The sequence below is a fragment of the Piliocolobus tephrosceles genome, chromosome 10 (assembly GCF_002776525.5).
Source record: "Piliocolobus tephrosceles isolate RC106 chromosome 10, ASM277652v3, whole genome shotgun sequence".
Classification (NCBI taxonomy): domain Eukaryota; kingdom Metazoa; phylum Chordata; class Mammalia; order Primates; family Cercopithecidae; genus Piliocolobus; species Piliocolobus tephrosceles.
In genome coordinates this window covers 109347436-109361362 of record NC_045443.1, presented here as the reverse complement: position 1 = coordinate 109361362, position 13927 = coordinate 109347436, and the positions used below count along the sequence as shown (strand labels likewise).

Below are 13927 nucleotides of genomic sequence, written 5' to 3'. Positions count from 1 at the left end.
CGCCTGGCCGATTCTTTTTTTTTTTTTTTAAGTCTTTTTCTGTCACCCAGGCTGGGGTGCAGTGGTGCAATCACGGCTCACTGCAGCCTCAACCTCCCAGGCTCAAGTGGTCCTCCCACCTCAGCCTCCTGAGTAGCTGGGACTATAGGCATGCAACCACGCCTGGCTAATTTTCCATTTTTTGTGGAGAGAGGGTCTCACTATGTTACCCATGTTGTTTTCGAACTCCTGAGTTCAAGCAATCCTCCCACCTTGGCCTCCCAAAGTGTTGGGATTATAGGCGTGAGCCACTGCGCCCAGCCACCCAGATTCTTGTCTTGAACCTCTGCTCATGGCAAGCTCTGCCTCCCAGGTTCACACCATTCTCCTGCCTCAGCCTCCCGAGTAGCTGGGATTACAGGTGCCTGCCACCACGCCCAGATAATTTTTCTGTATTTTTAGTAGAGACGGGGTTTCACCGTGTTAGCCAGGATGGTCTCAATCTCCTGACCTCGTGATCTGCCTGTCTTGGCCTCCCAAAGTGCTGGGATTACAGGCGTAAGGGGCTTTTTTTTTTTAAGACAAAGTCTGGCTGTTGTCCCCCAGGCTGGAGTGCAGTGGCGTGATCCCAGCTCACCGCAACCTCTGCCTCTCAGGTTGAAGTGATTCTCCTGCCTCAGCCTCCTGAGTAGCTGGGATTACAGGTGCCTGCTACCATGCCTGGCTAATTTTTGTATTTCTAGTAGAGACGGAGCGTCACAATGTTGACCAGGCTGGTCTCGAACTCCTGACCTCAGGTGATCCACCAGCCTCAGCCTCCCAAAGTGCTGGGATTACAGATATGAGCCACCGCACCTGGCTGAATACGGGCTCTTTAGCTCCTGATTTTGTCACATGGGACAAGGACCTCACCCCTGTGTCTTTGTTTCCTCATCTGTAGTGTGGGAATCACCCTAGATCCCCCTTTATAAAGCCGCGTGAGGGTCTGAATTCTCTGCGCCAAGCATGGAGTGAACGCCCAACGCTGTGACGATGGCAGGGTGGTAACAGAATGCTCCAGGAAGGAGTTGCTCAGGTAAGGGTCTAGCAGGAATCACCTTCCCAGGCTAAATTTGTTCCGCACAATCTCTATGGTGGAATCCGCAGCTGTGCACCCACAGGAAAGGCTCTGGCACCGGAAAAGAACATGGGTAAACATTAACCGGGGTTCTGGAGGCATGCTTGTGTGGTTTCATATTAGTTGATCTACCATTAATCTTTAGGGAAATGGCACCCTTCTTTCTTTCCACAGGAAGGCTGGGTCGTTTCCAGTGTGGGGACAGGCAGGGCAATAAAGAGCTCAGGTTCAAAGTCAGGAGACTGCCAGACCTAAGTTCAAGTTGAACTATGCCGTGCCTGGGCAGCGGGCCCTGGGTGTTCGCTCCCCGACTCTGAGAGTCAGCTCCTCCTCTGGGTGCCTGTGGAGGAGAAGGGAGTTCCCAGGGCTGCCTGCTGGAAGAAGGGGGCTCACGGGCGTGGGGGGCGGGCAGGCAGCCTGTAGCTGTTGAGTGAGCGTCCTTCTTTTCTTCCCCCTGCAGCATAGGCTCAGGGTTCACGCCTCACACGCAACTGCCTCACAGCAAAGTACTTGGTTCAGCAGGGTTAGGAGAGTACAGAGAAGCACCAGGCTGGGCTGGGTGGAAGTAGGTCTGGTTGGCCTTGTACTGTCCCCAAGCTTCTCCTTCCTCCCTTACAGAGGGAGGAAGTCCACTTAGCCCTCTGCGTGTCATGGACACGGCTAACATTCACTAGCTACTCCTCAAGCAGTAGCCCCGCACCAGCGGTTCTGTGTACTTGGATTGTTCCCATTTAAACCTCATAGCAAACCTAGGAGGTGAACTTCATCCTCTCCACCCACTTCACAGCAGAGGATGCTGGGCACAGAAGAGTCCAGCCACTTGGCTCTAGGTCACACAGCAGCAAAGGCAGAGCCAGGATTTGAAGGCAGGTCTTTGGGACTCCAAGGCCTGTGTTCTTTCCTCAGTTCTTCCAACTCCAACCTCCAGCCATAGCCCAGGTCTGCCTTCGAGGAGGCTGGAATTCTGATTCCTGAATCTCCATCTTTATGGTTTACTTACTGACTCAACACAGGTTGATTTCAAATTTTGATTCTGAGCCAGGCACAATGGCTCATCCCTGTAATCCCAGCACTTTGGGAGGCCAAGGCAGGTGGATCATTTAAGGTCAGGAGTTCGAGACCAGCCTGGACAACATGGTGAAACCCCCGTCTCTACTAAAACTACAAAAATTAGCTGGGCGTGGTGTCACTTGCCTGTAATCCCAGCTACTAGAGAGGCTGAGGCAGGAGAACTGCTTGAACCTGGGAGATGGAGGTTGCAGTGAGCCAAGATGGCACCACTGTACTCCAGCATGGGCAACAGAGTCTCAAAAAAAAAATTTTTTTTTTTTTATTCTGCATGTTGTAAAAAGCACCAACCTCAAAGCCAAACAGATCTGGGTTTCAATTTTTTTTTCTTAAATAAAGGTGGGATTTTTTTGTATTTTTTGTACAGATGGGCTTCACCATGTTGGCCAGGCTGGTCCCAAAGGCCTGTGCTCAAGTGATCCTCCTGTCTCGGACCCCCAGAGTGCTGGGATTACAGCCGTGAGCCACCGTGCCCGGCCTGGGTTTGAATTCTGGCTCCATCCCTCACAGATTTGACCCTGCGCAAATCCCTTCACTTCCCAGATGTCTCACCGAATACTTCTGGGGACAGTATGTGAAGGTTAAATGCAAGAATGGGTGTACAGTTCCTAAACTAGGACCTTACCCGCAGGGGGTCGTGCAGTGTTCTAGATCTTGCAGCTGTCATAGCCTAAAGATTCTTAGGAGCGAGGGCCAGGTCGCTAAACATACTCTTTATGTTGTTCCCTGCACCAAAGCTTACTAAATTGTCCTGGATTTTAAACTCTATTTTGCAAAGATCAGGAAGTAGGAAGGGGAGAGGTGGGCCAGTCTGGCTAAAGCCTCACCAGCCCCACCCCTTCCTCGCTCGGCTGGCCTCTCTGATTTAGATTAGGATCCTGGAAAGACCACTCCCTGGCATGTTTGCCTTTCAAAGCCCAGAATGTTCTCAGTCACCCTTCACCCTTGAATTAGGCTGCACTTTCAACAACCCACTCTCCCTTCTCCACTGATAAGATAAACCTGGGTCTGCCGAGTAGGACCCTGGACACGTCCTCTGGTTTACATTTCCCATTTCCCTTCTCCTAGGGCCAGACTCAGTGGCCTCCCTCCCTGGTGGGGGGCTGGGTAGGAACTGTTCCCACACTGAGTCTCTGCCAAAGTTCTGCTTCAAGTGAAGAGCAGCTCTCCTGAATAAACACCAGGGCAGACTCTGGGCCAAATGCTTTATAACCCCCTGACCTGAAACCCAAAACTCAACTTACATAATGCACTTAACCCATACCCTCTTGGGCGGGGTGGGATGCTTTATAACCTCCTGACCCGAAACCCGAAGCTCGACTTACATAACACACATAACACTCTTGAGCGGGGTGGGGGCGATCTAGCTCTCATTTCCTCTTTATAGTTTCTAGAAGCAGAGTGATGTCTGGAGTTGACACTTTCAATCTAGACTGTTGGCAAAACATAAAGATTTTCTATCAAAACACTCTAATTCCTACATATTTTAATAAATACGTCTCACTTTGTTTTGTAAAAGTTGGATTCATTCACCCACGCATTCCATAAGCTTTCACAGACAGCCCTGGCCACTCCAGCATTGGAAGTCCAACAGCCAAGTCCTGGCTTCTGGGAGCTGAAGTCCTGGTGAGGAGAGGGCGCGGTAAACAAGCAAAACCAAGCAAGTGAGAAGCGGAAGGAGGCTTGGCCAGCTGAGGGGTCAGACGGTGCCGCTAAGCGGGGACCTGAAGGGTGACTGCTAGCAAGAGCCTGGGGACAGGAGGAACTGAATGGGCTGATACGGCTGCAGGGTGTAGGTGAGGGGAGAGTGGGGGCGCTCGTAATTCTATCCACTGTGTGCCAGGATCTGCACTTGGTGCTGGGAGGACCCAGGAGACCGGGGAACCCGGACACTGCCGTGTCCTTTCTAAGTGGGGGTAATAGACTAGCTATTTGCTAACCGGTTTTTCTCAGTTAGTTTTTCTTGGACATTATTCCACAGGCAGCTCTGCCTCATGTTAAGCCACACAGCATTCCTCAACACGGTCAGGCCATGGTTTATTTAACGATTTCCTACAAATGCACTTTTAGGGCAAGTGATCATCATTCCAGCAACAGCTGTGGCGAATCCTTTCCCATGTGTTTCTGCAAACATGCGGCAGATTACTGTGTAGAAATCAGAACAACTGAGTTAGAGGGTAACAGGATCCCTCTTCACCTTGGATATCTTGTTCTCCATGCCAGGCAAAGACTTAGTGGTGATGGTGGTGGCCGAGGGGCTCAGAAGTCGGGACAGGGTCAGTACCCAGAGCAGGACAGCTGGACCTTGGGGGCGGAGGCCAGACCAAGGCCAGGAGAGAATGAAATTCCGGCCACCACCCCCAGACCTCAAGACAACGGGTGGTTATCATCTGCCCAGGGTCTCCAATGAAAGGCTAAACTGTGTTCATTAGCTCTGATTTAAGAAGGTAGGACACATTCTAGAAAGATCTCAGTTCAAGCTTTGAAGCATGAAAGAACTGGGCATGTTACCTAGGAAATCCCCGTCCCTGGAACACCTTATTTTCCCAGAGTGTGCAAGCTAATGGTGGGGTTTTGCAGCCTGGGATCCCAACGGCATGTGCTCTTTCACTTGCTAATCTGCTGTTAGGTAATTAAGTCTGATGGAAAGCAGATGCCATTGCTTGTATTACAAGATTCCAGGGAGTAAAGTCCAAGACAAACATGGAATGCCACATACATTCCCTCTTCCCCACACATCATCCAGAACCCCAGGTTAGTTGGGGATCAAGGCGAGGGGCAGCCATCTCCCCAGGCTTGCTCGTGACACTCCTGAACAAAGACTAACCGACGCCAGCCCTCCACCCCACTCCTCCACCCCAGGGCCTTTTTTCACCACTTTAAAGATGGAGGTTCGATTCTACTCTGGACTATTTGCCAGACAGGCGCGGTTTCAACTTGTTGTTCTGCTTACAGTTTGGCATCCTCTATCTTCCTGCAATGGACTGTCCCTGGGCCAATTTCACCACTCCCTATGCGTCCCCACGTTCCCACTCTTTTAAACTACCAAATACTTTGCAATAAGGCACTTTTGAGTAGAAATACTGGGTTCCCATTAAGCAACCCTTTACCTCACTTCTGGAGCACAAAACTGTATACATGGTTTCATAAACGGCAACCACTCATTATTGAATAAATATTTACCCAACAGTGATCCTATGCCAAGGTGCTAGGTGCCAGGAATGCAAAAGTGAACAATACAAACATGGCTCCCCCTCTCTGATTTTAAAATTCTGTTCAATTGTCCCTTAAATGTTTATTAATACATTCTTATGGTCTGATCATCAGTTAGTGAGGTCAAGTTCACACTAAGTTATAAGTTTGAAAGTGGGCTTCAAATTCTGCCCTGCCCAACCTTCACACAGCATGTGAACTTGACCTCCCTGAGCCTCAGTTTCCTCACCTGCAAGATGGGACAGCATATAAGACATATGGCTTATAGAGTTGCAGGTAGGATGAAGGGTGAAATGCAGGTAGAAGTCCTCAGTAGAGGGCCTGATAGAAAATAGGTGATGAGGCTGGGCACGGTGGCTCACGCCTGTAATCCCAGCACTTTGGGAGGACGAGGCAGGCGGATCACGAGGTCAGGAGATCGAGACCATCCTGGCGAACACGGTGAAACCCCGTCTCTACTAAAAACACAAAAAAATTAGCCGGGCGTGGTGGTGGGCGCCTGAAGTCCCAGCTTCTAGTTAGGCTGAGGCAGGAGAATGGCATGAACCCAGGAGGTGGCGGAGCTTGCAGTGAGCGGAGATCGTGCCACTGCATTCCAGCCTGGGCGATAGAGCGAGACTCCGTCTCCAGAAAAAAAAGAAAGAAAGAAAATAGGTGATGAATAATCATGATTACTGGAGCAGAGGATACATGCCCATGTCCACAACATGTACATTCTCAACTCAACTTGACCTCAGGAACACAAACATTATTATAGCCCCATCACCTGAAACTCAAGTGTGTCCTACAGATTCTGGGCAGGCAGGAAGTACCGAATGCCCATTTGTGTTCTCTGATTAAAAACATGGGCCGGGCACGGTAGCTCATGCCTATAATCCCACCACTTTGGGAGGCCGAGGGGGGCGGATCACGAGGTCAGGAGATCGAGACCATCCTGGCTAACATGATGAAACCCCGTCTCTACTAAAAATACAAAAAAATTAGCTGGGTGTGGTGGCAGACGCCTGTAGTCCCAGCTACTCGGGAGGCTAAGGCAGGAGAATGGCGTGAACCCAGCAGGCGGAGCTTGCAGTGAGCCGAGATCGCATCACTGCACTCCAGCCTGGGCGACAGAGCAAGACTCCATCTAAAAAAAAAAAAAACATGTTATTAGAAGCAGAAGTAACCAAGGTGGGGCCCAGTGACACCCCCAGACTCCCTGGGCTGCCTAAATCTATATCTTTTTTTTCTTTTTTTGAGACGGAGTTTCACTCGTTTCCCAGGCTGGAGTGCAATGGTGTGATCTTAGCTTACCACAACCTCTGCCTCCTGGGTTCAAGCGTTTCTCCTGTATCAGCCTCCAGGGTAGCTAGGATTACGGGCACATGCCACTATGCTGGCTAATTTTTGTATTTTTTGTAGAGACAGGGTGTCATTATATTGGTCAGGCTAGTCTTGAACTCCTGACCTGAGGTGATCCGCCCACCTTGGCCTCCCAAAGTGCTGGGATTACAGGCATGAGCCACCGCACCCAGCCTGCCTAAATCTATTTCTTTTTGTTGTTTTTTTTTGAGACGGAGTCTCACTCTGTTGCTAGGCCTCACTCTCCCTCGGCTCACTGCAACCTCTGCCTCCCGGGTTCAAGCGATTCTCATGTCTCAGCCTCCTGAGTAGCTGGGATTACAAGTGTGGGCCACCATGCCTAGCTAATTTTTGTATTTTTAGCAGAGATGGGGTTTCACCATGTTGGCCAGGCTGGTCTTGAACTCCTGTGCTCAAGCAATCTGCCGGCCTTAGCCTCCCAAAGTGCTGAGATTACAGGCGTGAGCCACTGTGCCTGCGCAATTTTTAAAGAAATCAAACATTTAAATGAAGCCAGAGTCCCCGTTCATTACTACCCTTATCCTGTCCTGCCTGTCCCCTATCCTGTCTTGCCCACTCAGGCAGTAACCACCCTCACAGCAAGGAGAATTTTCCTTCCAGCACATTCTTACATATTTTTTATGGAGATCTGTCTATCTACATGCAATATAAAATTTTGTTTTGTACAGTTTTCATGGTTTCATATGGTGTAGAGTACTGGACATTTTTCCTCCTTGACATATTCTTTTTGAGATACATTATTTGTACAGGTCCAGCCAATGATTTGTAACTGCTACGTGCAGAGGATTATTCCCTACTATAACTGTAACATAGGTGTTCATCTATTTCCCAATGGAGCTCAAGCTGGCTTATTTCCCAAGCTTTTACTGACATAAAAGAAGTTGCAATGAACATTTCTGCACGGTGCCTATGTACACTTGCAGCGTTACCCAGGACGGACTGCAGTGGCAAGATCAAAGCTCACTGAAGCCTCAAACTGCTTGGCTCAAGCAATCCTCCTGCCTCAGCCTCCCAAGTAGCTGGGACTACTGGCGCTCACCACCACATCCAGCTAGTTTTTTAAAGTTTTTGTAGCGGCCGGGCACGGTGGCTCAAGCCTGTAATCCCAGCACTTTGGGAGGCCAAGACGGGCAGATCACGAAGTCAGGAGATTGAGACCATCCTGGCTAACACGGTGAAACCCCGTCTCTACTAAAAAAATACAAAAAAACTAGCCGGGTGATGTGGCGGGCGCCTGTAGTCCCAGTTACTCGGGAGGCTGAGGCAGGAGAATGGCGTAAACCCGGGAGGCAGAGCTTGCAGTGAGCCGAGATCGCGCCACTGTACTCCAGCCTGGGCGACAGAGCGAGACTCCGTCTCAAAAAAAAAAAAAAAAAAGAGTTTTTGTAGCGATGGGGTTTTGCTATGTTGCCCAGGCTGGTCTCAAACTCCTGGGGTTAAGCAATCTTCCCACCTTGGCCTCCGAAAGTGCTGGGATTACAGCTGTGAGCCACCACACCTAGCCTTGGGAAATCCATCCTTTTTTTTTTTTTTTTTTTAGACGGGGTCTCGCTCTGTTTCCCAGGCTGGAGTGCGGTGGCGCAATCTCCACTCACTGCAAGCTCCGCCTCCCGGGTTCACGCCATTCTCCTGCCTCAGCCTCTCAGCCTCCCGTGTAGCTGGGACTACAGGCGCCCGCCACTGCGCCCGGCTAATTCTTTTTGTATTTTTAGTAGAGGCAGGGTTTCACCGTGTTAGTCAGGATGGTCTCGATCTCCTGACCTCGTGATCCGCCCGTCTCGGCCTCCCAAAGTGCTGGGATTACAGGCGTGAGCCACTGCACCCGGCCGGGAAATCCATCCTTAATTGCCTGTCAGTTCTCTCTTTAATTCAGTGCTTCACACCTGTCATCCCAGCACTTTGGGAGGCTAAGGAGGGAATACTGCTTGAGCCTAGGAGTTCAATACCCAGCCTGGGCAACATAGCGAAACCCCATCTCTATAAAAAATACAAAACTTAGGCTGGCCACAGTGGCTCACGCCTTAATCCCAGCACTTTGGGAGGCCAAGGCAGGTGGATCACCTGAGATCAGGAGTTCAAGACCAGCCAGCCTGGCCAACACGGTGAAACCCCATCTCTACTAAGAACACAAAAAAATTACCCAGGCGTGGTGGTGGGCACCTGTAATCCCAGCTACTCAGGAGGCTGAAGCAGGAGAACCACTGGAACCCAGGAGGTGGAGGTTGCAGTGAGCCAAGGTCACACCACTGCACTCTAGCATGGGCAACAGAGCAAGAGTCTGTCTCAAATAAATAAAATAAAATAAAATAAAATAAAAAATACGAAAATTAGTCAGGTGTGGTGGGGTACGCCTGTAGTCTCAGCTACTTGGGAGGCGGAAGTAGGAGGGTAATTTGTTGACTGAGCCTGGGAGGTTGAGGCTGCGGTGAGCATCACTATACTCCAGCCTGGGCAACAGTGAGAGACCCTGTCTCAAAACAAAAACAAAAACAGAAAGAGAGAGTAAGAATAAAGATGCAAGCTTTAATTCACCCCAAACTCCCATTCTACTTTACCACAACCTAGCTCACCCCTTCAGGAAACAAACTGCAAATATAACAGCATCCATATCAAATGGAGTTTGATCACCAAGATACTACAAGTTCACAGTGTCACTATTATCCCAGTTCCTGCTTAAGGCTGCAATCAATATGGAGGCACCAGCGGCCATGAAGCCTCACCCCATTTGGTCCTCCTAGCAACTCGGTGATGTAGATGGAATTTTATCCCCCTTTTTTTTTGAGATGGAGTCTTGCTCTGTCACCCAGGCTGGAGTGCAGTAGTATGATCTCGGCTCACTGCAACCTCTGCCTCCCAAGTTCAAGTGATGCTCCTGCCTCAGCCTCCCAAGTAGCTGGGATTACAGGCGCGCCACCATGCCTGGCTAATTTTTGTATTTTTAATAGAGACAGGGTTTCACTACATTGGCCAGGCTAGTCTCGAACTCCCGACCTCGTGATCCACCCGCCTCAGCCTCCCAAAGTGCTGGGATTACAGGTGTGAGCCACTGCACCCAGCCATTTTACCCCATTTTACAGATGAGGCAGCTGAGGTGCAGAGTCCACTGCTGTACACAACATCCCTCTTTCCTGCTGAGTCGGCATCAAGGACACACAGCAAACAGCCCAGGGGGCTCTAAGAGGGCCAGTTCCAGTGTGGTGCCGCCAAAGTGGAATGCTCTGTAGTCCTTGAAAAGGGTTAAATAAGATCTGAACGTACTCAGAATGATAACCCAGGTACATTTTTCAGTGAGACGGGGAGCTTCAGAATATAAGTGGTTGCATCTCATTTATGTTAAAAAAAAAAAAAAATTCTGGTGTGCTTGCATTCTCTCTCTCTTGCTGCAGGCACTTGTAAATGAAAAAATGTCTACAAGAGACACACCCACCTGTTCACAGTGCTCTTGGAGGGAGTATAATGGGATATCCAGAGAGGTTTATTTACTTATTTTTTTAAGAGATGGTTTCTTGCTCCATTGCCCAGGCTGGAGTGCAGTGGCACAATCATAGCTCACTGAAGCCTTACATCTAACCTCAAGCGATCTTCCCACCTTGGCATCCCAAAGCACTGGGATCACAGGCATGAACCACCTTGGCCGACTGTGTCCAGAGAGTTGTCAGTCCTCTGCAATTTTATACAGTGGGCATGTGTTGCTTTAATGATCTCAAAAAGTCTGATAAAGAAAAGCAACCACGGAAATTGGCTCGACTCCTCCAGCCTACACCCACAGAGCAAATCTGGAGAACAGGAAGTGTTACCCACGGGCCTGAGTGCACCTCTGGACCCAGCTGCCTCACCTGCATGTGATGAAGGATAAAGATCTTAATCAGATTTTGTGGCCACAAGGGTTCCTAGTGTGATGGCTGTTCCTTGAGGATGTTTATGAGACAGGGTCTTGCTCTGTTGCTCAGACTAAGTGTAGTGGCCCAATCATAGCTCACTGCAGCCTGGAACTCCTAGGCTCAAGGGATCCTTCCACCTCAGCCTGCCATATAGCTGGGACTACAGGCATGTGCCACCATACCTAACTAATTTACTTTTTTAGTAGAGACTAGAGACAGGGTCTTGCTGTTGCCCAGGCTGGTCTCAAAGTCCTAGGCTCAAGTCCGCACCCCAAAATGCTGGGATTTATAGGCATGAGCTACTGCTCCTGGCCTCTGCTAGATCTTTTGATGCTCAAGTCTTCCAAGCATGAACTCCTCAGTTGCACAGGCTGCCAAGGGAGCCACAGCTGCTGCCTTTTTAGCTTGTGTTATACAAAAGACATTTTATTTTATCCTTTTAAAAATTCTCTTGCAAATGACTTTTGTAACATCCCCTAAAATCACATGCATGTGGCTTTACCCATCACCTATATCCAGATTTGCAGCCACACTCAGGTCCAGACCAGCAGGTGGGCTGCTGAAAGCAGCTGGCTAGGAGCCAGCTCTACAGCATCCCAAATCAGCAACAGTCCCAGAGGATCGGTGTTCCCTTTGTTCCCACCCAGAGTCACAACATACTATGGAATGTTCTGGTCAGGGGCTTACTCCTAGAAGTTCAGCTGTGAACCCCAACTATGCCACTGACTTTGGTCTTCAGGTGAGTCACTAAACCTCTCTGTAACTCAGTCGCGTCATCTATAAAATGGAGAATTACAGTCCCTACCTACTGAGGCTGTTGTAAGAATTACCTTAAATTGCAAAACAGGTAGACCCTTAGAACAGTGCCAGGCACAAAGGCTGTGCAGAGAGGACAGGAGCTGTGATTAACTATGAAGTGACCGGTTGATGAGGACCTGTGTGAACCTCACCCTCTGAGCCCCTTACCATTTATAGGAGAAAAAGCTTAAGTCAGAGAAAGCAGCCCACATGCACTGGCACAAACAAAACAAACTCTTTCATTACCAGTTTCAGCCTCTGTGAAGTCTAGAACTTTGCCCAAACTCAAAGATCAAAATAAAAAATATTCCAAAGTATTACTGACTGAGCAATCAATAAATGGACCAAGGGAATCGGTTTTATCCTGGAAAGCTCCTCCTTGGTTTGGTCGAAGCCGGCGTTGCAAGCCGCGGACACCCCTTGGGGTCGGCGCCCTGGGGCCTAAGGTCCTCCAGGATTCCCCACTCCCAGCGATGGAAGCAGTCGAGCGTCCACTGGCGTGGCCTCGCCCTTGGCGAACTAGAGAACGCTGGCTGCAAATCACCTCTTTCCTGGTTTTTCCTTTTGAATTCCTTGGATGAGGGCATGAGTCTTGGGATAAAGGGAATGACCAAGGAAAAGACAGAAAAGTTCCCGCAAAGAGGGACTTGGCCGCGTCTTCTGAGTGGTTGAGGGTGGGGACCCCGCGGAGACCCGAAAGCCAAGGACCGTGGGGGGAACGGAATCCCGAGAGTTGGCGCTGGAAAACAGACCGAGGCTGGGCGAAGACGGAGCGGGGGCCCAAGTCAGGGGAAACGGGACGGGGACTGTCAGAGGCGGCGAAGGGGCTAAAATGCTTGCAGGAGAGGAAGGGGTAGACGTGCTTCCAGCTCAGCCTCTGCAAGCCCCTCGAGCCCCAGATGGGTACACTGAGGCCCACGGCGGCGCGGGGCCTGCGGGAACTTGGGCCGGAGAACAAAGCGCGAGCCGGGCCGGGGGGCTCACCTTGTTGCAGAAGACCTCGGGCTGCTGGTTGGGGGCGGGCACGGCCTGGGTGGCGGCAGCTGACAAGAGGCGGAGGCCCAGGCGGGGCCCGAAGCGGGCGGCAGCACGCAACATGGCAGCACGCTAGCAGGCGGCGAGCGGACGGAGTGCCCGGCTAGGGCCTCAGGGCCAAAGAGCCGACCCCGCTCCCCGCCCCGCGCGACCGCCAATGGGAAGGCGGGGACGGGCCGGGGGCGGGGCCGCGTCTCCCCATCCTTGGGCGAGACGCGCGCCGCTGATGCAGGCGGTGCGCCGCTGGGCAGGGGCGCGCCGCTGATGCAGGCGGAGCGGGTGGCGCTAGGTATCCACTGCCCTTGGCTGCCTCCCTGCTCGCGCGGCGCCTCCGCACCCGCCACCGCCCTCCACGTGTGCGGAAAGACCTGGCCCCGCGAACGCAGCTCGCCTTGGTCGAGCCCCCAAAGTGTGCCTTTGATCCCAATGTGAACAGGCCCGAGTCAGGGCGACCCTGACCTCCCCGGCTGATGCTCCAGGGGAAGAGACCGGTCGTAAATCCAAAAGCGAGATCATTTCGGAAATGAAAATGAACGAGGTGACATGGATGGGGCAGAGGGCACTGCTTTTGTAAGTACCATGGTCAGGAAATGACAATGAGACCTGAATGATGAGAGGGAACAGCAAGGGCAAAGGCCAGGAGATGGGACATGGCACGTGTTAGAGAAATGGAAAGAATGAATGCAGCCCAGTTAATAAGGGGAGAGAGAAGGGGACAGGCGACCAGGGCCAGGGCAGGGAGGGTCTTGGAACGCAATATCGGCCCACTGCAAGCTCTGTCTCCCGGGTTCACGCCATTCTCCTGCCACAGCCTCCCAAGTAGCTGGGACTACAGGCGCCTGCCACCACGCCCGGCTAATTTTTTGTATTTTTAGTAGAGACGGGGTTTCACCATGTTAGCCAGGATGGTCTCGATCTCCTGACCTCGTGATCCGCCTGCCTTGGCCTCCCAAAGTGGTGGGATTACAGGCATGAGCCACCGCACCCAGCCATGATTTGCTTCTTAACTCTTCTCAGGTGGATGTAAGGATTTTGCGAACTCTTTTTTTCTAGGGACATGCTGGGGTTGGGCATTGGGCATGCAGGAAGGAACAGAGGACACTGGCTGGGAAGGGAGGTGGAATACCCAGTCAAATGTATGCATTTCAGCCAGATAAATGTCAGCAAAAGCCGGAGGGGTGGGTGAGAGGAGTTCAGCTGTGCCAGGAGAAGTGACAGGAGCTGAGCTGTGCCAGAAGAGATATGTTTGGACAGCAGAGAATTTCAGAAAAGGGGCACATCTAGGCAACAAGCGTCCAGGGAGCTGTTTGTGGCTGGAGCCCCTGGAGCTGAGGCCAGAGAGTTTGGCTAAAGCAAAATGTGGATTCCAGGGCCAAAGAAGGCCTGCAGAGTGTGTGAATTTTGTTTTGCTTTGCTTTTAAGGGCTAATACGATGCCAAAGGGATATTACAGCTAATTACTGTCTGCAAGAGAG

General features: G+C 51.1%; 1 protein-coding gene across 1 annotated transcript in view; it reads right to left on the bottom strand.

Annotated features, from left to right (window-relative positions):
* ALDH2 (aldehyde dehydrogenase 2 family member) overlaps positions 1–12607 on the bottom strand; it is a 44125-nt gene extending 31518 nt beyond the window's left edge. The window contains exon 1 of the mRNA XM_026456572.2: positions 12403–12607. Within this exon, the coding sequence (XP_026312357.1) occupies positions 12403–12516 (114 nt within the window). The 5' untranslated portion in view covers positions 12517–12607. The remainder of the gene's footprint in view (positions 1–12402) is intronic.
* Between the last annotated feature and the right edge of the window lie 1320 nt (positions 12608–13927).